Below are 25,738 nucleotides of genomic sequence, written 5' to 3'. Positions count from 1 at the left end.
GGCACATCTGGCTTCTGCCAGAGGCTGGAGCTTCTAGAAGAGCTGCGGCACTCAGGTGATGGGGTGGGGGGCATGGGCACAGACACAGACACACACAGACACACACACGGTCACGGGCACAGACACAGACACACACAGACACAGACAGACAGACAGACACACACACACGGTCACAGACACACAGACAGACAGACAGACAGACAGACACACACACACACAGACACACACACACACACAGAGTCTCGGGGTCAGGGCAGCCCGGGCACAGACACACACACACACACAGTCTCGGGATCAGGGCGGCCTGGGCACAGACACACACACACACATACACACACACACACACACACAAAGTCTCGGGATCAGGGCGGGATAGGCCACTGCTCTGCCCCCTCCACAGTGAGAAGTGCCCCTCGGGCCAGTCCTACCCACACGGGCCAAGGGCAGAAGCTGCGTCCTGAGGAGACCCAGAGGAGCTGTTAGCGCCCCCCACCCCTCCTCTGTCACGGGGGTCCCCCCAGTGGTCACTCCTCAGAGGTTGGTCTAGGATGGGGTGAGCTGGGGTGGAGCTGACATCGAGCAAGGTGACAGCTGAGGAGGAGGCCAGGTGGGCGGTAGAATGTCAGCAGTGAACCCCAACCCGGGGGCTGAGAACGGGGAGCAGTGGACACAGCCCACCCCTTCACACCCTCAGGTCTTAGGGCTGGCAGTCCTAGTGCCGGGGAGTCTAACTGCCCAACCCCCAGCCTTTCCTCCCTCCCTCCCTGCCTCGGGGCGGCAAGAAGAGGGTCCACCCAAACCACACCCTCACCCACCCCAGGACCACCGTGGACTCTGCTCTGTCGTGGGCGGGGGCTGAGCCACGGGGCGGTGGGCGCCTGCAGTGCGATTCCAGCTCAAAAGCGCCGCCTGGTGGAGAAAAAGAAGACAAAGGCGCAGCGGCAGGTTTCTGTACAGGAAGTTCGAATTATACATTTTAGTAACCGGGCGAGAGAAACGAGGCATCCGGGCAACAGTGCAGGGGCCACAGGGAGAATAAGAGATCGAGAGCTAGGGTTTGGCGTAAATCTTACAAAGTGTATAAAGAATCTGTGTTTCTCTACAATAACAAAAAACCAAAGGCTACAAGAGCGGTTGTATATACAAAACACGGAGATATTGCTTCACTTGCAAACAGGTTCCTGACCAGACGGGGAGACAAGACAGAGAGGGGGGCACGGGATGGGGTGAAGGCTGGAGAGCGCGCTGCGTGCAAAAAGGAGGGGGAGGTGGGGAGAGGGGCTTCTCCCAGCATAAATCTACAGGCAGGAGCTTGAGTCGCGCACGCGCGGGAGAGGTTGAAGGCGTGCGCGGTGCCGGCTGTGCGTGAGCGAGCAGGAGGTTGAGAGCCAAGAGTGTCCGCCTGCCCGGCCCCCGGCGCCTTGCTCGTCCGGCTGAATCAGCCGGGAGTGGGGTTCTGGGTGGGAACCCACCAGAGAGGGAGGGCGGCGATCGCTCCCCCAGGCAGCGGTGGAAAACTGGAGGAGCCTGCTGCTCATCCTCCTGGCCTCTGGCCCGCGCCCTTCCCCCTACCACCCTCCCGCCCCGCAGAGATGAGAGGCCCACTGGAACCCAAGGAGAGCAGGTGCAGCAGCCAGGGGCTCCTAGCTTTCCTTGGTTTGGTTCTTCGTGCGGAGCTCGAGGGGAGGGCGGGAGCCAGTCACAGAGGGGCGGGAGGGTGGGGGCGGGGCAGTGAGGGGGGCGGAGGGCCGGGACGTGCACGCACGCTCAGAACAGGCGCGGGGCGGTCACAGGTTCTGGCAGCACTGCAGCTTGTTGGGTTTCTGTCCGTCGGTGGTGGGCGGCACGCTGATGTCCACAACGTTGTTTCCGGGGGACTCGTCGTGTGCTGCGCGGTCCGCAATCTGCTTCTGTGACACGATGCGATAGATCTCTACGGGGTGGGGGGAGGGAAGCACCGGGTGAGGCCGCAGTACTCTTCTGGATGTCACTTCCTCCAGGCAGCCCTCCGGATGCTGAGTTGAAATCCCTCCCAAAGGCTCCCACTGTGCCCTGGGCGCCCCCTAATGGGCTCCCGGAGGTTCCCCCAATCCCCAAGGCTAGCTGTGTACCCGGGAACAGGACCCACACCTGTCTGCAGATGTACCTCCCAGCCAGGGCCACTCGGTTCTGTAAGATCAGAGGCCTTCTTTTCCAAAGGAGAAATTTCGAGAAGCCTGGGGGCTCCGAGTCCCTGAGGCCACATGCCTCCCCAACTGCCCCCGCAGGCTGTTCTCTAGTGAAGCTACCCAGGGCCCACCTGCAGGAGGGTCCCTGTGTTCTGAGTAACACACGGGTGGGACCTGGCCTCATGCTGTGGAGCAGGCCCTGTATGTCCCCATGTCCAGACTGAACAGTGGTTTTCACGAAAGAAGGTTTGGGGGCTGTGCTCTGGAGCATGTGACCAGGGTGGCTGGGGCCCTGCCCAGGCCCACCCTCTGGGACCCCAGCTGGGCCTGTGACCACCTGTGAGGATGTTCTTGAACGCTTCTTCCACGTTGGTGGAATCCAGGGCTGAGGTCTCAATGAAGGACAAGTTGTTTTTTTCTGGAAGAGAAGATAAGGCCCAGGTGAGTCAACTGGTGGGGGTGGGGTAGGGGGCACCCCTACCCTCTTCTAGGGACCCTGCCTACCTGCCTACTCACCTGGCCCAGGAGATGAAGGTCGGGGGCCAAAGGGGTAGGACAGGATACTTACTCTCAGGGAGGGGAGGCTGGCTCTGTGGCCACAGGCCAACTGCCTTGCCTGCCTTCCAGATGCTTCTCTGACGCCTCAGTCAGAGTCTGGCTCTCAGGAGCATGGCCCCTTGAGGCCCTGGCCGGAGTGGATGACCCAGAGTGACCCCCCAGCCGCCATCTGGCCACCCCTCAGGTCTGGCGGGCACTTGCCTGCGAAGGCACGGGCCTCGTCGGTGGGCACAGCCCGCAGGTGGCGCAGGTCGCTCTTGTTGCCCACCAGCATGATGACGATGTTGCTGTCCGCGTGGTCCCGCAGCTCCTTCAGCCAGCGCTCCACGTTCTCGTACGTCAGGTGCTTGGCAATGTCATACACCAGCAGGGCGCCCACTGCGCCACGGTAGTACCTGTGAGGATGGAGGGGCGTGGCCAGGCGCGAGCTGAGCCAGTGCCCGAGGGGGCTTCCCAGGCTCCGCGGGCAGCGGCTCCTTAGCCTGAGGGGTGACCTACGTGGCCTCGAGAGAGGGGTGCATGTCCTGATGCCCCAGCTCCACCCCCCAGATTCAGCTTAGGAATGGGGAGGCCTGAGGAGGGAGCTGGGGGTCTGGGGTCAGAAGACACTCCTGGGGTCAGCCACTAAAAGGAGAAGACCACCACACAGGGAAAGGGAAGATGCTCTAGTGCCCACTGTGGCCGGTCCTGTCCAGGGCACCAAGGAGACGGATGGACAGGCATTCAGTCTGAGAGATCAAGGAGAAGAGGGGGACCCAGCCTCAGTGAAAGGAATCCAGGAGGCAGCAACTGGCTGATGGGAGTTGGAAGGGTCAGGGAAGAGGCAGCCCGAGGGGGTCATGATGGCTGGGTGGCCACTGGGAGGCCAGGATGGAGTGGGGCCTGGTGTGAGCACTGATGGCGGGCTGGCAGGCTGAGCAGACAGGCTGGGGAGCAGGCAGAGGAGAGTGGCCCAGGCCAAGACTGACGATGACAGCCTTCACCGTGCAGCCAGTGCCCAGCGACACGGCAATACCTCAACAAGACCTGGGGTCAGAGGGGCTGTGGGGCGTGCCCACCTGGGGGTCACAGCATGGCCAAGACTGGGCACCAGCCTTCTAGCAGGTCCCACAGCTCCCAGGGATCTTGCCCCTCCACCCTGCGCCTCCTGCTCTCAGGGTTGTGTTCACGATCCCCCTCTCCCCTGGCCCCACTGCTCACGCCGAGGTGATGGCGCGGTAGCGCTCCTGGCCAGCAGTGTCCCAGATCTGCGCCTTGATGGTCTTGCCGTCCACCTGGATGCTGCGGGTGGCGAATTCCACGCCGATGGTGCTCTTGCTCTCCAGGTTGAACTCGTTGCGGGTGAAGCGGGACAGCAGGTTGCTCTTCCCCACGCCCGAGTCCCCGATGAGCACCACTGGGGGGAGGGGTGGGGAGGGGCCTGAGTGAGGCTCCCTGGGCCAGAAGTGGGCAGTGCCCCAGAGCCAAGACCCCACATGCCGCCCACGTCCACCCACAGGGCCTGCACAGCGGCCCCCAGGGTGCTGCAGACCCATGGCAGAGTCAGACGGAGGAGAGTCAGTGCTGTCTTGGGCCCCTCGCCCAAGGTACAGCATGAACAGGGTCCTTCAGAGCAGGGCTGCCCAGGGGACCCAGGCACTGGGCAGAAGGCAGCCTGGGGAGTCGCAAACCTCAATGGTCCCAAGCCCCAAGCTTCCCTGGTGACCTGGGAAGTCAGGGCATGCCTGAGAAAGCCTCAGGACTGGTGACCTCGGCAGGTCACGTAACCTCTCTGGGCTGCCTTTTCCACAGGAAGACAGTAACAGGAGCACCTCAGGGAGAGGGTCACGGGAATGCCTGGGATCAGAACTCAGCCAACATCTCGTACCCTGGGACAGGCTGGCGGGGGAGAGGGGGCCAGAGCACCCTGCAGGCATGCCGGAACAAGAGCCTGCCTGAGCCGCGAGGGCAGAGCAGGGCAGAAAACGTGCGAGTCTCTCCCCACTCTTCCCTTTATCGTGCTTCCTGTCCCCACCTGTGGAAGCACTGCCTCTGGGGGCCCAGCCGCTCCAGGCTCTCGGGTGGAAAGGCCAGGAGGGGCTGCGCTCAGACCCAGAATACAGTCCCGGGGACTCGTGTCAGCGTGTTCAGTGTGTGTGCAGTGCAGAAGACGCAGCGTCTCTTTCTAGATGCTCCAGTTGGAAACCACAGGGACGCCCAAGCGTTGGTCTTAGGCTCTGGCACCCCAGGGGCTGCGGACATGGTCGCTCAAGACCCCAGCGAAAAGTTTTTCCTTGATGAGAAATTTTATGTGTGTGTGCCATGATTCCTGCTGCTTCTTACCGCTTCGCGGCTCCACGACCCCAGACAGGCGCTTGTATGTTTAGTCTCAGCTTCGACGAACTGGCTGTTTTCCTCTAAGCCGCCAGAGGGCGCCTGTGAGCACCCGGAGTGGGTTCCCCCCAGCTTCCACCCGCTCATAGGGCTCCCACCTCCAAAGTCCAGAGCCCACAGGGCCCTGCATGACCTGCTCCGTCCCCTCCCTGCCCTCACCTCCCCTCTTTTTCCCCCTCATTCACTCTGTTCCAGACACGTGGGCCTCCTCATGATACTACCCTTTACCTGGAAGGTTCTTCCCCAGGTACCCACCTGGTTCCTGCTCTCATTTCCTCTGTGTGGCCCCTCAGGTGGCACTTGATCAAGGAGGCCAACCCCTGCCATTCTCTTAAAACGTCACTCCCCAGTCCCCTTCCCTGCCTTTCCTCCATAGCTTCCACCCCACCACACTCGCCAGCTTTCATTTAATAATTTTTTTGTCACTGCCTCGAGGATAGCCATCTTGGACAACCTGGTTTCCTGTTGTATCCCCAGGACCTGGTGTGGTGCCGGGGTACAGGACACACCTGATTAATGCCTATCGGATGAACAAATGCCAAAGGGGCTGGCGGAGCTTCCCAGGCCCACCTCTCCCCCACTGGGAGATGCCCAGGTCACCATCCTTGGGCTATAAGGAAGGAAGGTTAGGCCAGGCAGCTCCCAGGTCTCAGTACCCTCTCTGAACTGGCCACATCAGAGCCAAGAATAACAAGAACAATAAGAATGTTCTGTGCTAAGAAAGCTCTTGATGTGCCATCACCTCATAGATACATTACATGACCCATTTTACAGATGAGAAACTGAGGTGCAGACAGAGGCCGCTATTTACACGGGGCCATCCAGTTGAAGAGTGGTTCAGCAGGATGTGAACCCAGGCTTCCCAAGGGGCTGAGCTCAGGGGTCTGGGTTTAGCCTTCTCCTCTCCCACCATCTGGGGTATCCTGACCCCCTAGCATAGCTGGCGAACTCCTATTCATCCTTCAAAACCCCTGGGTTCAGGCACCTCCTCTCCTCTCAAACTACCAGGTGGCCAAGCCACCGATGACAATGCCAGTGTCCTCTCCTCACACCGTGGGCACTGGACACAAGAATGCCAAACTGACTTCAGAGAATGGTGGATGGAGGTCAGTGACCATGGGCCTGAGGGCCAAGGGCTCCTAGCCAGGCCAGGGGGGCCACTGTCCACACCCCCAACCCCTGACCTCCTTCCCAAAGCCAGGAGGGTTTGCACACAGTTCTCATGTCCTCAGGAACAGAACAGGAAATGAGGAGGAAGAAGGTCCCTTTGGGTCCGGCCCTGTATTCCCCCTACCCTCTCTCTGTCTTCCCAGCCCTGTCCATCTGTCCAGCCTGGGGGCCCCATTTGCCACATGGGGTCTGCTCTGGCCCAGCCAACAATCTCTTGAGCCCCCAGGCCAGGCCCAGCCCTAAGGGCCTTGTTATGGAGTTTGCAGGGCCACCCCAGGGACAGATGCTCACATGGTCATGTACAGCTGGGGACGCTTAACCCAGAGTGACCAAGTCCCCTGGCCCAAGGTCATGCAGTGAGAACAGTGGAGGCCAGAGCCACACAAGGGCCACCAGCCACAGCCCAGACAAATGGCGGGAAGGCAAGGCTGCCCCCTAGGTCCCTGGCACGCAGTGCCCAGTGCAGAACTGGCTGGTGGGGCAGTGGCCAGGCCAGTCCTGTGTGCAGGCTGTGGGATGAGGATGGCATTGTCCAAAATACAAGTCATCTGTTGTCTCAGGGGAAGAAAGAGCCCTTGAGGACATGGCCCCCAGCATTTCCCCAGAAGTTGGTGGCATCACTGGCCGGGACATGGGCCCCTGGGGCACACCACTTGGCTGGCCAAGCAGGCAAGCACCGCTGGCAAAAACAAAGAGCTGGCACCTCTTGGAAACCCTTGGTCCCCTGCCCTGGCCCAGGACAGTGCAGCACATCTAGAGTCCAGCTTCTGACACTCAGGCCATTGAATGGCTATCAGGGGCGCCCCCCCACCCCCCACCCGCTCCAGGCCGATCAGGGGTCACAGATGCTCCTCCTGGGGTCACAGATGGACCTCACTGTGGACTTCACCGCCTGGTCCATCGGAGGAGAGGTCAGGGGCACCCGTGGGAGACTGACGGGCAGGCTGGGGAAATGGCCCTTGGTTGAAAAGGATAAAATGTTAGCAGGATAAAAGTGAGGATCTATAATTAGATACAAGTAAACAAACTCACTTCTGTGGGTGGGAGGGATGAGCCCAGAGGAAAAGGAGAAGCACGTGGGAAAATCTGCAGGGGGATCTGTTGGTCTTGACCAGGAGGTCAGGGGAGCCAACCTGTGATGTGGCTGCCAGAAAACCACATTGGTGCTGGGAGGGCTGGGCAGAGGGCAGCCAGTGTCCCAAGTGAGTGGTGTGGCCCCTCCGTGCCCAGGGCAGGGCCAGGAAAAGGTGACTGAAGCCTGGGGGAGGCTGGGCACAGGATGGGGGATAGGAGGATCACAAACCCCTCCACTTGGGAAGGGCTCCCCCTACCAGGCGGCAGGGCCAGGGAGCTGTGTGGTGAGAAAGTGGATCCTTATCAACCCCTCCGGCACAGCTGTGTCCTGGACAGCTCTCTACTGCCCAGGCCCGACCCTCTGCAAGCCATGGGGTCGCAGGAGGGCCTGTGGGGCGCAACGTGTTCACATTTCTGTCCACTCGTCATATTTATGGCCAGTGATGCGATGGTGGCAGCTCGCCTGCCTGCTGTCTTCCTTCCTTATTTCCCAGAGTCAGAATTTCCTTTTCCTATTTAACTGAGTGGATTTAAAGGCAAATATTAAAAGTTAATGGGGGGGGGGGGGGGGCTCTTCCCTGGTGTTTCAGTGGTAAAGAATCACCTGCCAGTGCAGGAGACACAGGTTCGATCCCTGGTCCAGGATGATCCCTCATGCCACAGGGCAGCTAAGCCTGTGTGCCACAATTATTGAGCCTGGGAGCCGAAACTACTGAAGCACGCATACCCTAGAGTCTGTGCTCTGCAATGAGAGAAGCCATAGCAATGAGAAGCCCACACCACTGCAAAGAAAGTAGCCCCCGCTTGCCGCAACAAGAGAAAAGCCCGCACAGCAACGAAGACCTAGCACAGCCAAAAATAAATAATAGTAAAAAAATAATAGAGGGGTCCTCTGACAAGGCATTAAGTGTGAAGGTGAGGATTCAGATGACCAGGCTGGGAACCGCTGACCTTGTGGGTTAGACTGTCACTTCTGACCCCGCTCGAGGTCAGCAGGGCACCTGCTGGAGCGCAGGGGAAGAGGGCAGTTGGGCGGGCGGGCACCGCCCCCTGGGGCCAGTTGTCCCTGAAGTATCTCCAGAAAGAGGACTCAGGAGATGGGTCCTGGGAAGCACACAACCCAGTTCCAGTGCCCCTGACCCAGTAACTGTACTTCTGGGAACAGACTTCAAGGAAATAAACCAAAGGACAAAAGATGACTCGTGCAAACACTTGGAGCTAGATTATTTAAAACAGCAAATGGTTGTGTTCCGAGTGGGCCTGGAGTTAGCTCTCAAGGGTGGCCAATGTCAGCCGGGGAGACCAGCTCAGCGGCACAGGACCTGGTCAAAGCCTAGGTTGGCACAGAAGGCCCTGGAAAGTGAGTGACCCCTAAACCAGCCTTGCAAATAACAAGTGAGGAAGGACCACAGGAACACTGGGAGAGGGAATTTCCCTGGTGGTCTAGTGGCTAAGACTCCATGCTCCCAATGCAAGGGGGCCAAGGTTCGTTCCTTGGTCAGGGAACTAGATCCCACGTGCCGCAACTAAGTCCCGATGCAGCCAAATAAATAAACATTTAAAAAAGAAAGAGACTCTGGGAGGAATGCCCCCTGCCCTGGCCTGCCCTAGCAGTAACACATGCAGGTGGGGGCCAGTTAGCACCTGGGGAGCAGCCCCCTGGGGTAGGCTGGGTAGACATAGGCACCATCTGCTGCAGGACTGGCATCCAGGCCACCCGTCACCCACCCTCAAAGCCCTGACAGAGTGTCCATTCTCCACCTATAAAGTGAGACCCCCCAGGGCTCAGTCAGCACCTGAGCCAGATGCCTGCTGACCACAGAGCCTCACCTGCTGGCAACCTATGGGCGTGCAAGCAGCTCCTGGAGCCCACAACGCTGTGTGACAGAGTGGCACAGGCACTCCCTCTGCCCAGAAACCATTCACCAGGTGGAGATCCCACTTTCTATATCCCCAAGGTCCCCAGAACCCCAGACTCAACCGGGGATGATACCACAGACACATAGTGATGGACACACTACACTCCCAGCCATGGTCAAGCTCCCCCAACGAGGCAAAGATGCCAAAGGCTGGCATGGGAAGTCGCATGGCAAGGGAGTCCCGAGTGGGCCTGGAGTTAGCTCTCAAGGATGGCCAGTGTCAGCCGGGGAGCACAGCTCAGCGGCACAGGACCTGGCCAAAGCCTAGGTTGGCACAGAAGGCCCTGGAAAGTCGGTGACCCCTAAGCCAGCCCAGCAATGGCTGCCTGACCTGCCCACGTCTTACTTGAGGCTCCTAGAGCCCTGTTCCCTGGCCAAGGAAGATCCTTCGGTAGGTTGGAGGAGGAGGTCTGACAACCCCACTCAGATCTGACAACCCCAGATACACTGCTTAAGTGGTCTAGGTTCAAACCCTGCTCCAGCACGTAAATTGTGCCTGTTTCCAGGGTCGTAAAGAAAAAGGCTGGATAATACAATACCGACTTCACAGGGTTGTGGCGAGGGCTTCAATGAATTCACGTGTGTAAAGTGCTTAGAAAAGTGCAGGTACTTGGATGGCGCTCTTAAGAGTTCTAAGAGTTAACCATCAGGTCTGGGTTTAGCACACACACTGACACCCCACTCCAGGTGCCCCTCAACGCATTTCCGACTCCACTTCCCAATCCAGGGTCCACTGGCCCCGCCCCACACACCTTGACCTCCATTGTTCGCCCCTACCATCCCAGATACCCTACAGAGGCACTGCCACCAATCAAAACAGGCCCCTCCCACTAGGTGAGAGCACCGCCCCCATTCGCCCAGCCCATTCCTTGGACACGCCCACCATATCCTAGCACCGCCTCTAACGGCCCCGCCCCCACACGAAAGGAGCTTTCAACCCAGCCCTGCCCGCCAAATGCTGGGCCGGCCCCGCCCCTCTGAAGGCCCCGCCCCTAACGGCCTCTCCCACTGCCCGGGGCCCCACCCCCTCTGGGCCGTGGCCCCGCCTAGGCGCATCCCGGGCCCCCAAGCCTCTCTGGGCAGCCGGCCTCGCATGGCCGCGCACCCTGGCCCGAACTTGACCAAGACCGGCCTGCACTGGCCTTCCCGGCTGCCTAGCCTGCCGGGCTCCAAGCTTCGGGCTCCGGCCTAGGCCCAGAGGCCTAAAGCGCAGCCTCGGCTCCTGCCTGCTGCCGCCCGCTTGCCCGTCTGTGCCCCACCGACCGCACCTTTGAATAGGTAGTCGTACTCGTCGTCCCGGGTCCCCATTGTCCTGGCGCTTCCGGCGGGATCGGCGACTCCGCAGCCCCACCACAAACACCCGACGGGGGCGGAGCCGGCGCCGGGCAGAGCGGCGGCCGAATGGCCAATCAGCGGTGGGTGGTATAGAGACCGGCACCCAGGACAGCCAATAAGAGACGGAAGCAGAGCCTCCGGGGTGGGCACCTCCAGAGATCCACCTTCTTCGCCCTCGGTCTCCTGGAGAAAGGCGGAAGGAATGCGGACCTTTCCAAAATGACAGCCTCACCAGCCTATCAGAAGCGAGTTCTGGAAGGCGGGGCGGAAGACTGGAAGAATGGAACGGATTGACGGGACGAGTAGCCAATGAGAGGTTTGATTCTGATAGTACCGGGCCACCAGAGGACCTGTCCGGGAAGGGAAATGGGGCTACGTCCAGGTAGTGTTACGCTAGTTAACGTCCCGATGACGTCATAGGTCAATGCGCGCTGCTCTGCGGTACGCCCACTCCCACCCTAGATGCCCCAGTAAATGACAGCTCCTGGCGGGCATCTGCGTGTGGACCTTTTCTGCTTAGAGGTCACCTTCTTTCTGAGTTGCAGTTTCCATCCCTACATTGGCCTCAGTTTCCTCACACTGTTTAACAGGGAAGAAACCTTAGGGAATCTTGGAGTATAACTAGATCATTGACCTAAACAGATACTTAATCTACCACCCACCGTCAGTCATTGGGTCTTTGTTTAACAAATATTTATAAATCCTTACTGGATGTCAGAATCCCTCTGCCAAGCAGGAGACGCAGGTTTGAATCTGGAGAAGGAAATGGCAACCCACTCTAGTATTCTTGCCTGAAGAATCCCATGAACAGAGAAACCTGGTAGGCTACAGTTCATGGGGTCTGAGCGACTAAACAACAACATATGGGATGTCAGACATTTTCCCCCTCTCTGTCTCTTTATCCTGCTTTATTCCACATCTTCTCCCCCATAAGGAGGATTTATTTATCTTCCCTTGACATTAAAGTATGTATTTCCATCTCAATCCTGTTAATAAACAAAATTCAACTGAGTAAATGTGAAGATCTTATTGCTTTTATTAAAAGATTCATGAATCAAGCAGCATCTCGTCTGTCAAGCAGAGACAATTCCCAGTTGTTCAGTAACTCAGTTGTGTCCGACTTTTTGTGACCCCATGGGCTGCAGCACCCCAGGCTTCCCTGTCCTTCACCATCTCCCAGAGTTTGCTCAAAATCATGTCCATTGAGTCAGTGATGCCATCCAAGCATTGCATCCTCTGTTTCCCTCTTCTCTTGCCTTCAATCTTTCCCCACATCAGTGTCTTTTTCGATGAGCTGACTCTTCAAATCAGGTGGCCAAAGTATTGGAGATTCAGCTTCAGCATCAGTCCTTCCAATGAATATTGAGGGTTGATTTCCTTTAGGATTGTATAAAATGGAAGACTTTTATAGGAAATAGGGTGGAACAAAGAAGTCACCCACAACAGAAAAATGAAAGCCTTCAGGTGAGGCCAGCTTTTGATTGGCTGAGTTGTGTTTCCATTGGCTGGGCAGGAAGAAAGTCTTCTTTTCTCCCACTTTAGTAAAGTAGTAGCAGTTTCTGTTTGGGAGCATAAGGTGCCTCTTCTGGTTCCCGTCTGTAACTGATGTCTTCCTGTTTGGGGTAATTGAAGAGTGACAGGTCATAAGAGCTCCCTCTGCAAGCCTTTTTAACTCCATTTTTTTTTTTTTTTTTTTTTAATTTGTCTGCACTGGATCTTAGTTGCCGCGTGCAGGATCTTTTAGTTGAGTCATGGAGGCTCTTAGTTGCATCATGTGGAATCTTGTTTCCTGACCAGGGATAGAACCTGGGCCCCCTGCATTGGGAGTGTGGGGTCTTAACCACTGGACCACCAGGGAAGTCCCTCTGATGCCAATTTTAGTTGAGGTTTCCTGTTTTTAATTTTCACAGATCTATGAACATATTTAGTTTCTGCCTCCCACCAACAGAGCATCAACCCTGTGAGGGCAGAGACTGTGTCTGTGGCCATCACTGCTTTGTCACAGCTCGTGCACAATAAATGGTTGATTAATGATAGTGTAAGTATAGGAGCTTCCCAGGTGGCATAGTGGTAAAGAATTTGCCTACAATGCAGGAGACGCAGGAGACTCAGGTTTGATCCCTGGGTCAGGAAGATCCCTGGAGGAGGAAATGGCAACCCAATCCAGTATTCTTGCCTGGAAAATTTTATAGACAGAGGAGCCTGGTGGGCAGGCTACAGTTCACGGGGTTGCAATGAGTCAGACACAACTGAGCATGCAGGCACCAGTGTAAACATAGAGCTCATGTGCTAATGATAGTAATTATTATAATTGCCTCCTGGACCTCATCCTTGGGATGTTTACCAGGCATCCCAAACACAAATTTGACCTCTTTTCTCATATTCTCTCCTCCTCCTGTGACTCCATCCCCCAACTCCTATCATCAAAGCCAGAGGTTGTGGACTCCTCTCTTTTTCTCATCCTTTATTCCCCTGCCCCTCTCTCCCATCCGCTCCCTCAATTGCCTTACTCTGTCCCTCCTCCCTCCTAAATGTCTGACCACTTGTCACCCTCTCCTCTGCTGCTGCCCCTATCCAGGCCCTGTCATCACTCCCTGGACCTGTGTTGTTTCCTGCTCCCCAAATTCCCTGCTCTGTGCTCACCTCACACAGTCTGTTCTTTGCATAGGAGTCAGACAGAGTCTTTCTTTCTTTCTTTTCAAATTGAATTATAGTTGATTTACAATGGGATTCCCTGGTGGCTCAGATGGTAAAGAATCCGCCTGCAATGCCGGAGACCCGGGTTTGATCCCTGGGTCGAGAAGATCCCCTGGAGAAGTAAATGGCAATCCACTCCAGTATTCTTGCCTGGGAAATCCCCGTGGATGGAGGAGACTGATGGGCTACAGTCCATGGTGTTGCAGAGTCAGACACGATTGAACTAACACTTTCACTTTCATTTGATTTACAGTGTTCTGTTACTTTCAGGTATATAGGAAAGTGATTCACATAAATATATATGAATATATATTCATATAAATATATATATCTCAGATTATCTTCCATTATAGGCTATTGCAAAATATTGAATATAGTTCCCTGTAGTGTACAATAGGCCCTTGTTGGTTACCTATTTTATGTTTAGTAGTGTGTATATTGGAGCAGGAAATGACAACCCACTCCAGTGCTCTTGCCTGGAGAATCCCATGGACGGAGGAGCCTGATAGTCAACAGTCCATGGGGTCCAGAAGAGTCGGACACAACTGAGCAACTTCACTTTCACTTTTTACTTTCATGCACTGGAGAAGGAAATGGCAACCCACTCCAGTGTTCTTGCCTGGCGAATCCCAGGGACGGGTAAGCCTGGTGGACTGCCGTCTATGGGGTGGCGCAAAGTCGGACACAACTGAAGTGACTTAGCAGCAGCTGCAGCAGCAGCCGTGTGTTTATGGGGCTTCCCAGGTGGCACTAATGGTAAAGAACCCGCATGCCCACGCAGGAGATGCAAGAGACATAGGCTTGATCCCTGGGTTTGGTTCGTGGGTCGGGAAGATACCCTGGAGGACGAAATGGCAACCCACTCCAGTCTCTTGCCTGGTGAATGAATCCCATGGACAGAAGAGCCTAGTGGGCTACAGTCCATGGGGTCACAGAGAGTCAGACACGAACTGAAGCAGCTTAACACATGCACACACATACTGAGAAAGTTGTACCTTTTTTTTCAGTTCTTTTTTTAATTCTTTATTGAAGTATAGTTGATTTACAGTGTTGTGTTAATTTCAGATGTATAGTAGAGTGATTCATATATATATATAATATATATTCAATTATATAGAGAGACATTTTTCAGAAATTTGAAAGTATCTATTTTTATTTATTTGGTTGTGCCATGTCTTGCCAGGTCTTAGTTGCGGCAGGAGTGATCTTCAGTCTTCTTTGTGGCATCTTTAGTTGTGGCCTGTGTGATCTAGTTCCCTGACCAGGGATTGAACCTGAGCCCAGAACACTGAGAGCTCAGAGTCTATTTATTTAATTTTGGCCGATCCATGAAGCTTGCAGGATCTTAGTTCCCTGAAACCAGAAATTTAATCCGCACCCTTGGGAGTGAAAGCAGAGTCCTAACTGCTGGACCGTCAGGGAAGTCCCTCTAACTGGAATTGGCATTGTTTTTTCACTGACTTTAGTTTTCCTAACCTATTTATGTGTTTCCTAACCTATTTATGCAAGTGATATGGGTTTTCCACATGCTGTAGAGATATGCCTCTACTTTTTAAAAAAACTGGGTCAGTAAGCCCCTGTATGCCTGGGAGTGTGTCATCTGGCTTAATTATTAACACACCCCCCCTTTCACTCTCAACAGTGTCTCTTGGACCATCAATTATAACAGTGTCTCCATTTAGACCCTTATCTGTAATGGGAATACACGCATGGTGCTGAGACAAATCTTTTTAAAATGTATTTATTTATTTTAAAAATTAATTTATTTTTATTCATTTGGCCAAGCCAGGTCTTAGTTGTGGCAATGGGGGATCTCTGATCTTTTGCTGTGGCATATAGGGTCTTTTGTTGTGGCATGTGACGTCTGGCTCCCTGACCAGGGTGGAACCTGTGTCCCCTGCATTGGGAGGGTAGAGTCTTAGCCACTGGACCACCAGGGAAGTCCCCAGACAGGAATCTTTCTATTGATTAGAGTGTCCCAAGCACTTGGGACAGGGCTTGGCCTTTAGTAGGTGCTTAAGAAATATTAGTTGAATTTATATGAGTGGGTGTGCGCTCACGCGCTATCACTTTAGTCATGTCTGCCTCTTTTGTAACTGCATGGACTGTAGCCTGCCAGGCTCCTCTCTCCCGGGGGATTCTCCAGGCAAGAATACTGGAGTGGGTTGCCATGCTCTCTTCCAGGGGATCTTCCCGACCCAGGGATCGAAGAACCTGTGTCTCTTATGTTTCCTGCACTGGCAGGCGTGTTCTTTACCCCTAGTGCCACCTGTGAAGCCTATATATATACACACACACATATATATACACACACACACATACTACATACACACACACATATGTATTTTCTTTTAATTCACCCCTCCTCACCCCCCTATATGTATATATTTTAAAGCTAATTTAAAGGAAAACTTTTGCAGACATAGCCAAAAGTGGGAAGAGTTTACGCGAAACTCTGCGTTAATGTAACAGAATAGAGGGAATTCCCTGGCAGTTCAGTGGTTAGAACTCTGAGCTCTCACTGCCGAGGTTGTGGGGTTCAATCCCTGGTGGGAGAACTAAGATCCTGCAAGTGTTAAAAAAAGTAACACAGTAGAACTGGGTTGTGCAAGATGGTGGCCATTGGCCACTGTGGCTGCTGAACCCTTAGATATGGTCGGTCCAAATGGAAATGTGCCATAAATGTGAAATCTAAAAAAAAAAAATGTGAAATCTATACTGGATTCAGAAGACTCAGTACAAGAAGCCATGCCAAGTATCTCAGTAACTTTTATATTGACCACATGTTTAAACTGCAGTATTTTGGATATATCGGGTTCAATCAAGTACATTCCTAAATAAATTTTTTTACTTTCTTTCTTACATATGTATATATATATTTTTTGCCCATGCCACAAGGCATGTAGTCTCTTATTTCCAGACCATGGATCAAACCTGTACCCCCTGTGGTGGAAGCTCAGAGTCTTAACCACTGGACCACCAGGGGAGTCCCTACTTTTGTTTCTTTTTAAACTTTAGCTGTTTTTATTTCCTTTCTTTGTTTTGCTTTTTTAAAAATGTGACCACTAAAAATAATAATAATAATAACATTAAATATGCAGCTCACATCCCTATTTCTCTTATGTGGCCAGACATTAAAAGGTTATCAAGATTCATGTGCCTAAGTATGGTCAGGAAGAGCATCTAACTTTCTCTATTACCTGCTTCCAGAAGGACCAAATGAGGGTTTTGCCTTGTACCTCTGCAAATGAACATGAGATGTCCATCATGAAACCATAAGTGAAGGAAGTTGAAAGCAGATGTTGGAGATGGTGGGGATAACTAGCATTGTCCTCAAGAGCCCTGGAGTGTTCACCCTCCACCCTGTGAGCCTGTTTATGTGGACTCTGAAAACTGTCCACTTTGAAAAACAAACCAAAGGACATAAAAGAACGAAATGTCTTGAAGTTGCTTTTATTCCGAGAAGTCTGTGGGCTCCACCCGGACGCCGTTGGCGCCAGCTGACTCACAGCACCCAGGCACCACAAGATGGTGAGGGCGCCCAGGCCTACGGGAAGCCCTGGTCCTCCAGCCAGTCAATGTGACTGAATCCGCCCGCCATCGAGGGCTGGCCTGGCTGCCCCACCCCCGAGTGGTCCCCTCTGCATCCCCCGCTCCTTGGGCGGGTAAAGAGCGGGCTTAAATGCCCCTCTGTCCCACGCTTTCGGGGTCTGTGCCCGGCAGCCCTACAGCCCTGTTCTCCTCAGAGGGCATTTCCTGCAGCCTCCCCTACTCATCAAGGGGATCTCTTCAGTCATGGGCATCTTCTCTGTCCTCGAGGCTCCAGACAGCCCTTGCCCAGAGCCCCTGCCCAGGCAGGGAGTGGCCACATGTGGACCAGAGTCACTGTCCTCCGGGGACCTGAGACCAGGCCCGAGAGAGGAGGCTAGGAGGCCACTTGGGCCGCTGTGGGCTGTACCAGGATGGTGGTGGCCTGCAGTGGGTAGTAGCGGCCCCGCCAGGTCTTCCAGAAAATGCCCTTCTTACGCTGCTGCCGCTGCCGCGGGATGGAGTGGAAATACTGGCCGTTCAGGTTGGAGTGACTGCAGGTGCCGAACCACCAGCCACCTGCCGGGGTCAGAGAAAAGGGGACACAGTCAAGCCCGTGGGTCTCCAGTGGGGCCAAGGCGGGAAGGGGGCTGCGTGTTGGCCATCACCCGCTTTAGATGAGAGAACTTTGGCAGTGGTTGTCAGACTGCGTTCTGAGGAACCCCAGCTTGTGACAAAGGCACCTCGGGGGCTTAGGGCACCTCCCCACCCCATTCTGGTAAATGCGGCTTTTACATCCCTGACCCTGGTGAGTTACTTCTCCACACTTGCCACATGGTGAACATTTATTAAAGCCTTTCTATGACTGTCCTGTGTTTCACTAGTTTGTATCACATTGAACCATGTGAAATTAATCACTCTTCCATCCTTCTTCCCAAGAAGGAAATGGCAACCCACTCCAGTGTCCCTGCCTGGGAAATCCCATGGACAGAGGAGCCTGGCGGGCTACAGTCCTCCGGGTCACAAAGAGTCGGACATGACTCGGTGACTAAACAACAACCAACCATCCTTCTTCAACCCACCACAAGGCAGTTTCATCTATTTCACTTCACAGGGCGTGGGCTCTGCTTTCAATTTGTCTTGGTGGCTAGCCTGTGGCAAAGTCATCTCACTGTGTTAATCCTGTAGCAGTCCTGTGGTGTGGGCAGGATGGTTATACCCCTTCTTTTTTTCTGGCCTCACCATGAAGGATCCTAGTTCCTTGACCAAGGATTGAACCCATGTACCCTACAGTGGAAGCTCAGATTCCCCAACCACTGGACCACCAGGGAAGTCTCTATACCCATTTTAAAGATGGGGAAAATGTAGGTGGGGGGCACTGTCAGTTGCCTAAGAGTCCACAGCAAGTAAGGAGAAGGGGGGCATGGAAATAAGGACTTCCCTGGTGGTCCAGTGGTTAAGACTCTACGCTCCCAATGCAGGGGGCACGGGTTTGATTTCTGGTCAGGGAACTGGATCCCACATGCCTCAACTAAGACCCAGCGCAGCCAAAAAAACAGTGGCGTGGAGATAGATGGGGTTGAAGGCGGGGCAGGGATGCAGAAAAGCTGTGTGGTGAAGGGCAAGATGGGGAGGGACAGGGCTTGCTTACCAGAGAGGCTCCTGGCGCAGTTTTTGTCTCTGCGGAGGTCATGGTCCTGGTCCCAAGTGGAGAAGGGCAGGGAGAGGCCACTGGGCGAGAAGGTGGTGGCGCCCAGTTTGCTGGCCACTGGTGGCGTGAGCTTCAGGCTGTAGGCGGTGTCTTCACCCCCAAGGTGGACGGGGAACTGCAAGGACTCGGCGTTGCCCTCCCAGTCCTGCAGCTGCACAGCCAGGCGGCTGCCACGGTCCCCGAGGATGCGATGTACCTTCTCCAGGCCCAGCCAGAACTCACCTGCCAAGGGAGAGGCCAATCCATGAAGAGGACCCCCAGATCTGTAGCCCCCTCCTCCCCACTGTGCCTCCAGCCTGCAGGAAACACCTACCGTGGGGGTCTCCAAAGCCATCTTTGTAGGCTTCCCAGGGCTGGTTAAAGTCCACGGAACCATCCTGACGCCTCTGAATTACAGTCCAGCCTCCGTCTGCCCAGAAAAGTGCGAGGTCATCAGGAGGATTCTTCCTACGAGGGATCCTGCCTCCCCTATTTGGCTCCCTAAACCCCAAGGCACCTCTAAACCCAGGGAGAGTGGTTCCTCTCACCCACCCCAGCAGGATGGGAGGAAGACCGGCAAAGAAAGAAAGTAAGCTGGCCAGTAAGCTAGGGGTTCTGCCTAGATCTTTGTCCCAGGACCCAGCAGAGAAGGAGGAAGTGGGGAATAAGAAGTGGCTGCACTTGACGGAAAGACAACCAGGCCCGTGATATGCGGGGTACCTGGGAGCCAGCCCAGCCCTACCTGAGGTCATCTTGCAGTTAACCAGGAAAGGCGGGGATCCCTGGGGCTGGATCTGGAACAATCCACTTTCCCTCTCTCCATCTTCAAACAGCTCCTGGCAGTCCCTGGGCAGTCCTGAAGGACAGACAAAGATAGGGGGGATTGAAACGGAGAGCCATCCTAGGGGCGTCTCAGGAAACAGGCGTGTCTGGGGGCTAGGCAGCTGGTGACAGGGGCAGGAGGGGCACTCCTCAGCTCATCGTGCCCCCTTCCACTTGCCTAAAGTTGTCCATGACTCCCCAGGACCAGCCAGACCCACTCCCCCCTCCTCCCACCCTGAATGCCCATCCTCTGGCACAGCCTTCCTGGTAGCACACACGCTCTGACCACAGGGCCTTTGAACACGCTAGTGTTCTGCCTGGGGCCTCTTCCCTCAGGCAGTTCTCTGCCTCATATTAAAGGTCCCAGCTTCTGGAAGGGATGACATCTCTGACACCCATCCCTCCCCTCTCCCCCCACATCCCGTTGCAATAAAAAGGGAAAAAAGCTGAATGAGTTTTTTTCTTTCCCTTTCCTGAGAACAAAGAAGATAAAGAGAACAGTCATCAGGCCTGAACATTCCTAGTTGTTTCCTTTTTCTCACTTTAACTGCTCCTAACTCTGCATGTCTGTAACAAAGCTTGCTCTTCTGCCTTCCTGGGGTTTACCCTTACAACACCCTTCCCCTTGTAGTTACACATTGGAAAGAAGACCACAGAGCCACCGAACGGACAGACTCAATTACTGAGTTACTAACACCAGTCTATGACTGTCTTAGAAACAATGCAAGAGGAAGAAATCAAGATCCTATCACCTTTGTTCCTCGGCACCGACTCCTGACTATGAGCCTTTGCCTTATATAAGGCCCGAGACTCCTCATGGGGGTGGAGGGGGGCACAGTTCTTAAGGCATGAGCTTACTGTGTTTCCCTCTTCTTTGGCTGAGAATTAAAGCCACCTTTCTATTTCCTCCAAACTCTGTCTCTGTATTTTTTTCTTCGGCTTCAGTGGGCAGAGAAGGCCAAGATTTTGGCCATCAACAGCCGGAGACCAGGCTAAGGGCCCCTGAGGACTTCCTGTTCCCCAACACTGGGGCCATCTGTCATCTCTCCCCAACTTCCCATACTGTATGAGGTCCCTGAAGTCAGGGACGAGGAATGGCTCCCTGCCCACCATCTGGCACCGGCTGATGCCAGCCCACAGCAGATGTTTAATAAAGATGCCGTGAAGGAATGATTGAAGGAGGGGGACCAGAGTGGGGGGTGGGGCCAGAACAGAGAAACAGGAAGGGGCTCTGCTTCCTCCAGCCGTGGGTGAGCATCAGGCCTGGATAGGGTTTGGGGGGCACCACAGAGGCCCCACCCCAGGTCCCAGGCATCTGAGAGGGAGAAGGAAGGATTGAAGAGTGAAGGAGGGAGGGACTGAGGGATGGCTCGGGCATGTCTGCAGACTGGGGAAGTCCCTGGCCCCCACCCCAGCAGGAAAAGTAGAGGAAAGGTTGAAGGGGGAAGGGAAGGCTCAGGTTGTGGGGTGAACATGTTGGGACTGTGGGGGTTGGGGCGGGCCCAGAGTGACTGGTGACATTTTCCGGCCCCTCAGGCAGCTCCCCTTTCGCCTACTTTCCTCTCTTCCAATCACAACAGGCAGCCGGCCAAACCACCAATGTGGCTTCCATTAGCACCAGCTGTTTGTCTCCCCAGCTCTGACCTTTCTCCGGCTTGGCAGGGCTGAGCCTGGAGTCCCCCAACCTACACATGACCCCCCTCCCCCATCACATTCCTGAGGTGGGACCTTTGCCTGCCGGCCCCTCCCAGAAGCCCCTCATGGAAGGGCTACCATTTGGGAGGGTGTAGCGGACCCTTCCCCTTCCCAGTGGGGGAGGTGGTGGGACCGAGAGGTGGGAGAGTCCTCAAGACCAGAGGGCTGGAAGCCAGCAACCAGCCTGAGGGCGGGTGTGAAGTGGGGGATTCGAACTTTCACCCAGTTGGCTGCAGACTGCCGCAGATGCCAGTGCGGGGGATGGGGTAGGAGGGCCACGCCGAAGCCATCCAGGTCTGGAGCTGTGAACTTAGGGTGGGACAGAGACACTTGGGAGCTGGGAGCCAGGGTCAGACACCTACAGACATGCTGGTTTGGAGATCTGGGGTGCTCTGGGGCACACACAATAAAGGATCTAGAACTTGTAGGAGTCGGGGCAGGGTGAGAAGGGGCGATCAGCAACTTCCAGGTCAACAGAAGGGTGAGAGCCAGGCAAAGCATGTGGATCATGGGCCCCAGACTTGTTAAGAGATGCAAAAGTGAGTGGTGTGACTGGCCGGGGAGATGGGGGTTCCCTGCCTTAGTCTCCCTTCCCAGATCCACACTCTAAAATGAGGGGCCAGACTTCCCTGGCTGTCCCGTGGTGAAGACTCTGTGCTTCCAATGCATGGGGCATGAGTTCAAACCCTGTTCAGGGAACTAGGATCCCACATGCCAAGTGACTCGGAAAAAAAACCCAACAATAAACACCTGGCGGCCCCAAAGATCAGCACATCCCCTCCCAGGCAGCCGATCTCTTTTAACCCAAGGGGGGTCCAGTCTCCCAAACTGGCACCCTTTTGTCCACCATCCTGCCCTCCTGGAAGGGTCCAACCCCCAGGAAGGTGTCCCTGAACCATACCACCCCTTTCCCCACACCCTTGCAGCTCAACCCCCTCATGGACCCGCGTTCCCAACCCCTGCCCCAGTTCGTGGTTCTTGAGGCTTTGGGAAAATCCCACTGACTTTCTGGAAAGAAGGGTTGGGGTGGGGAGCCCAGAGAGGAAGGGGAAGGGCTGGAGAGGGGGATGTCCTGGTCACCCCTTCACCAGAGACCTGTCCTCCCACGAGGACACACAGCCAGGGCCTCTCTTTCTCAGTAAGGTGGACCTGACAAGGAGAGGGGAAAGAATGGTAAGTGGGGGTGGGGTGGGGGGGAGTGTGCTAGAGACCAGCAAAGGGTTGGACACTCACTGTGCAGGCGGCTGATATTGTGAGCTGGGCCGGCAAGCTGGGCCATCTTGGGCAGCCTCTTCCTCCTGGTGGTCTTGGCCATCTTGTGGCCCAGGTGCCTGGGGGCCAGGTGATCCATCTGGGACAGGACCAGGAGGAGAATGTCAGGTCTGGCTGGCTCAGGCTGCTCAACCTGCCTGGCTCCACAGCCAGACCCACAGGGTCCACCTTGAACCTCCCTCCCCATCTGGAGCGAGCACTGGCACCTGGCTCTGTAGATTCTGGATTCGCAGGTGCTGCTTCTCCAAGTGCCGCTGCTGCTGGGCCACCTTCTGGAAGAGTTGCTGGATCCTGCTGTTCTGAGCCTCCAGCTGAGTCTGGGGAGAGTGTAAAAAAAGTCTGGTGAGGATCCGGTCTTCTGCCACCACTTTCTCCATTCATCTGCTGGTCCTGTTTCCAACTCTCCATCCTTTGAGGCCGGGGCAGAAGAGCCCAGGCTTTCCTGGTGGCTCAGTGGTAAAGAATTCGCCTGTTCGTGCAGGAGATGCAGGAGATGCGGGTTCAATCCCTGGAGATTGGGAAGATATCTTGGAGGAGGAAATGGCAACCCACTCCAGTGTTCTTGCTTGGAGAATCCTATGGACAGAGGAGCCTGGAGGGCTACAGTCCTGTGCTGTGCATAGTCGCTCACTCGTGACAGACTCTTCGCGACCCCTTGGACTGTAGCCTGCCAGGCGTCTCTGACCATGGGGATTCTCCAGGCAAGAATAATGGAGCGGGTTGTCATGCCCTCCTCCAAGGTATCTTCCAACCCAGGGATCGAACCCAGGGTCTCCTGCATTGAGGCAGATTCTTTACCGTCTGAACCACCAGGGAAGCTCGTTACAGTCCACGGGGTCGCAAAAGAGCCGGATATCACGGAACGACTGAGCACGCAGGCAAAACGGAGAGACCAGTGTATTCGGGATGCGCCCTTTCCTGTTCACTCCCTTCCAGGGCAGTAGAGTATGTACCTGCAAGCTGCTGAGGGTTTCCGGGGAGGCATCGCCGCCGCCGGGAGTGACCAGATTGGTCTGGGCGCGCGGAGGCGCGGCGGACCCCTCAGGATCCTTGCAGGCGGCCCCGCACGCGCCCAGACGCCGTTCCAGCTCGCCCAGCTGCCCACGGGTGCGCTCCACGTGTTCGCGCAGCCCGTGGCCGAGCTGCAGGAGCCCGTGCGCCAGCACGTTCACCTCGTCCCAGGAGGCAAAGCGCGGCGTCTCGGGAGGCTCCGGGCGGCCCTGCGCGCTCAGCAGCCCGGCGGTGGCGGCGCACAGCATCAGGGCTGCTCCGGCTGTCGGCGCACAGCGCATCTTTCCTGGTGGTCCAGGCTTCGCAACGCGGAGATTCCGGGAGGCAGGAGTGAGGGGGCGCCAGAGAGACTCTGGGGTCGAGATGCGAGGGCTGGAGACCCGAGGGCCCTGGCGGAGGGCTCGCTTCGGTGCAGAAGCCAGACGAAAGACTCGAATCACAGCCACTGGCCCTCGGCTTGGTGTCTCCGCGCGCGACGCCCTCGTTATAAGCGCTGCGCGAGGAAGGCGGAGCCTGGAAGGCGGGGCGCGTGAAGTTCCGGGGGTGGGGCGTGGGGGCCGGGGTTGGGGTTCAGTACGCTGGAAGCAGGGTAGTTATGCGGGGTCTGGGGCGCCGTGGGAGGTGCGAAAGTCAGGCTTCTCTCACCAGGCCCTGAAGTGCGTTTTCCGTCGTGCCTTCTCTGCTGACCATGGGAGACGTGACTTCCTCTCCCCGCGGTCCCCTTCCAGGCACCGGAATTCCGAGGCCCCCCAACTCCACCCCAGCCACGTTCAGTGGGGAAAGGGCGCCGGCAGGAACGGCATGCCCGTCAGCATTCCTGACGCCCACTCTCCAAGTCATGAGCTAGAGAAGAGGGTTCTGGTATGTTGAGTCCAGCAGGACCAGGCAGGAAGCCCGGAGGCAAGCAAACATCCCCTCCTCCGGGAGAGCATATCAATACCAGGCTGGACCCCCTGGGGAGGCACCTCCCAGGCTCCCGCTGTCCTTCCTGCTCAAGACTTCGTCATCCCAGATGTGTTTGTGGGATTCCTTTCTTTTTCTTTTTTGTGTCTGGGTGTGCTGGGTCTTAGTTGAGGCAGGCAGGGTCTTTAGTTCCCGGACCAGGGATCAAACCTGGGTCCCCTGCATTGCGAGCTGGAGTCCCAGCCACTGGACCACCAAGGAAGTCCGTTTGCCTGATTCTTAAACATCCCTCATCCCACTCCTCACAACTTAGTGCCCTGGTGGCAGGGCCCAGATCTGTCTTGTTCAGTCTCCAGCTGGGGCCTGTCTCCCCACTGCCCACTCACCCTCAGGGTCTTCAGAGTCTTGAGTGTTTGCCTGCACCGAAGCAGGAAACTCAGGAGGGAAGAGGGACTGCCTGGAAGAATGTTCTTCCATCTTCAGTCTCCCTCTCCTCCCGCATTCACTAATTCAAAGAAAGGGCCCTCTGCTCTCCTACATGGAGCCCCCAGGCTGGTGGAAGAACCCTAACATCTGAGCCTGGGGTAGGGGCAGAGCTGGGACAGAGGAAGAGTTGAATTGAGGCCATGATTTGGGCCACGTTCGATTTGGTCTGCTACTGTTAAGTTGCTCAGTCTTGTCCGTCTCTTTGGGACACCATGGACCGCAGGGAAGTCCTCTATAATCTCATCTTGCGTGCAAGCTAAGTTGCTTCAGTTATGTCTGACTCTGCGACCCTATGGACTGTAGCACTCCAGGCTCCTCTGTCCATGGGATTTCTCGGCAAACATACTGGAGTGGGTTACCATTTCCTTCTCCAGGCTTAACACTTATTTAACAAACTTTTACTGAAGCCCTCCTCCTCCAGCCCCACCAACTTCCCTATACCCTGTACAAAAATTGAGGCTGGCATAGAAAACCTACCTGCCAGGAAAAACCCAGGGACATTGGCACAGACAGAGCACACGCAAGAAGAACAGAGTTGACTCAGCGGGGCTCGGAGCCAGCTGGGCCTCTGGAATCCGAAACTCCCCGCCCCGGGGCTGACATGCAGGACACCACTCATACACTTGGCTGAGCCAGACTTCAGGATGGCAGATCCCGGCAGCTGTTACAGGCAGATGGGAAGGGCGGGGAGCAAAACCTTGGCAAGGAGTAGATCTAGACAGCCACCATCTCTGCCCAGGCAGCCAGCTGGTTCAGCTGCCAAGTCTCGGCCTCTTTCTGAGTGAGGGTCACTGGTCTCCCAGAATGGGCTCTTCTCTCTGGCTTCTTCTTCTTTTGTCAAAGATATATTTATTTACTTAATTTTTGGCTGTGCTGGGTCTTCGTTGGCCTTTTCCAGTTGCGGTGCACAGGCTTCTCACTGCAGTGGTTTCTCTTTTTGGGGAGCATGGGTTGCAGTAGTTGTGGCCCATGGGCTTAGTTGCTCCTTGGCATGTGGGATCTTCCCGGACCAGGGATGGAACCCTTACCTCAGGTGG

At 55.6% G+C, this 25,738-nt stretch overlaps 3 protein-coding genes across 9 annotated transcripts in view; all 3 read right to left on the bottom strand.

Annotated features, from left to right (window-relative positions):
• HNRNPM (heterogeneous nuclear ribonucleoprotein M) overlaps window positions 1-21,817 on the bottom strand; it is an 89,107-nt gene extending 67,290 nt beyond the window's left edge. For 4 of the 7 annotated variants that reach the window (XM_061150502.1, XM_061150504.1, XM_061150501.1 and 1 more), the window contains exon 1: window positions 21,799-21,804. The gene's annotated coding sequence lies outside the window, so the exon portion shown is untranslated. Of the gene's footprint in view, window positions 1-21,798 lie in introns of all 7 variants that reach the window. The other 3 variants (XM_061150508.1, XM_061150509.1, XM_061150507.1) reach the window with 2 other exon arrangements.
• On the bottom strand, window positions 947-10,677 carry RAB11B (RAB11B, member RAS oncogene family). The gene is made up of 5 exons (XM_061150515.1): window positions 10,531-10,677; window positions 3,927-4,122; window positions 2,928-3,121; window positions 2,506-2,586; window positions 947-1,933 (listed from the first exon to the last, which is right to left on the bottom strand). Exons 1-5 carry the CDS (start codon window positions 10,568-10,570, stop codon window positions 1,788-1,790), a joined length of 657 nt encoding a protein of 218 aa, XP_061006498.1. The 5' UTR covers window positions 10,571-10,677; the 3' UTR covers window positions 947-1,787.
• On the bottom strand, window positions 16,732-23,775 carry ANGPTL4 (angiopoietin like 4). The gene is made up of 7 exons (XM_061150512.1): window positions 23,255-23,775; window positions 22,508-22,618; window positions 22,263-22,380; window positions 19,255-19,368; window positions 18,847-18,942; window positions 18,474-18,755; window positions 16,732-17,401 (listed from the first exon to the last, which is right to left on the bottom strand). Exons 1-7 carry the CDS (start codon window positions 23,591-23,593, stop codon window positions 17,220-17,222), a joined length of 1,242 nt encoding a protein of 413 aa, XP_061006495.1. The 5' UTR covers window positions 23,594-23,775; the 3' UTR covers window positions 16,732-17,219.
• Window positions 23,776-25,738: the final 1,963 nt, after the last annotated feature.

Source organism: Dama dama, chromosome 9, assembly GCF_033118175.1.
Source record: "Dama dama isolate Ldn47 chromosome 9, ASM3311817v1, whole genome shotgun sequence".
Classification (NCBI taxonomy): Eukaryota; Metazoa; Chordata; class Mammalia; order Artiodactyla; family Cervidae; genus Dama; species Dama dama.
Note: the sequence above shows the minus strand (reverse complement) of the source record. Positions and strands in the feature narration are given on the sequence as shown.

What these genes read in the sequence shown, in the direction of transcription:
- ANGPTL4 (XM_061150512.1), bottom strand. Translation starts at nt 23,593, where the DNA reads ATGCGCTGTGCGCCGACAGCCGGAGCAGCCCTGATGCTGTGCGCCGCC. An exon ending in CAATATCAGCCGCCTGCACA is followed by an intron (nt 19,369 to 22,262) that starts GTGAGTGTCCAA and finishes TCTGTCCTTCAG; the next exon opens with GACTGCCCAGGGACTGCCAG. An exon ending in TGGCTTTGGAGACCCCCACG is followed by an intron (nt 18,756 to 18,846) that starts GTAGGTGTTTCC and finishes CTCCCTTGGCAG; the next exon opens with GTGAGTTCTGGCTGGGCCTG.
- RAB11B (XM_061150515.1), bottom strand. Translation starts at nt 10,570, where the DNA reads ATGGGGACCCGGGACGACGAGTACGACTACCTATTCAAAG. An exon ending in TACCGCGCCATCACCTCGGC is followed by an intron (nt 3,122 to 3,926) that starts GTGAGCAGTGGG and finishes CCATCCTCACAG; the next exon opens with GTACTACCGTGGCGCAGTGG. An exon ending in GTTCAAGAACATCCTCACAG is followed by an intron (nt 1,934 to 2,505) that starts GTGGTCACAGGC and finishes CCCACCCCGTAG; the next exon opens with AGATCTATCGCATCGTGTCA.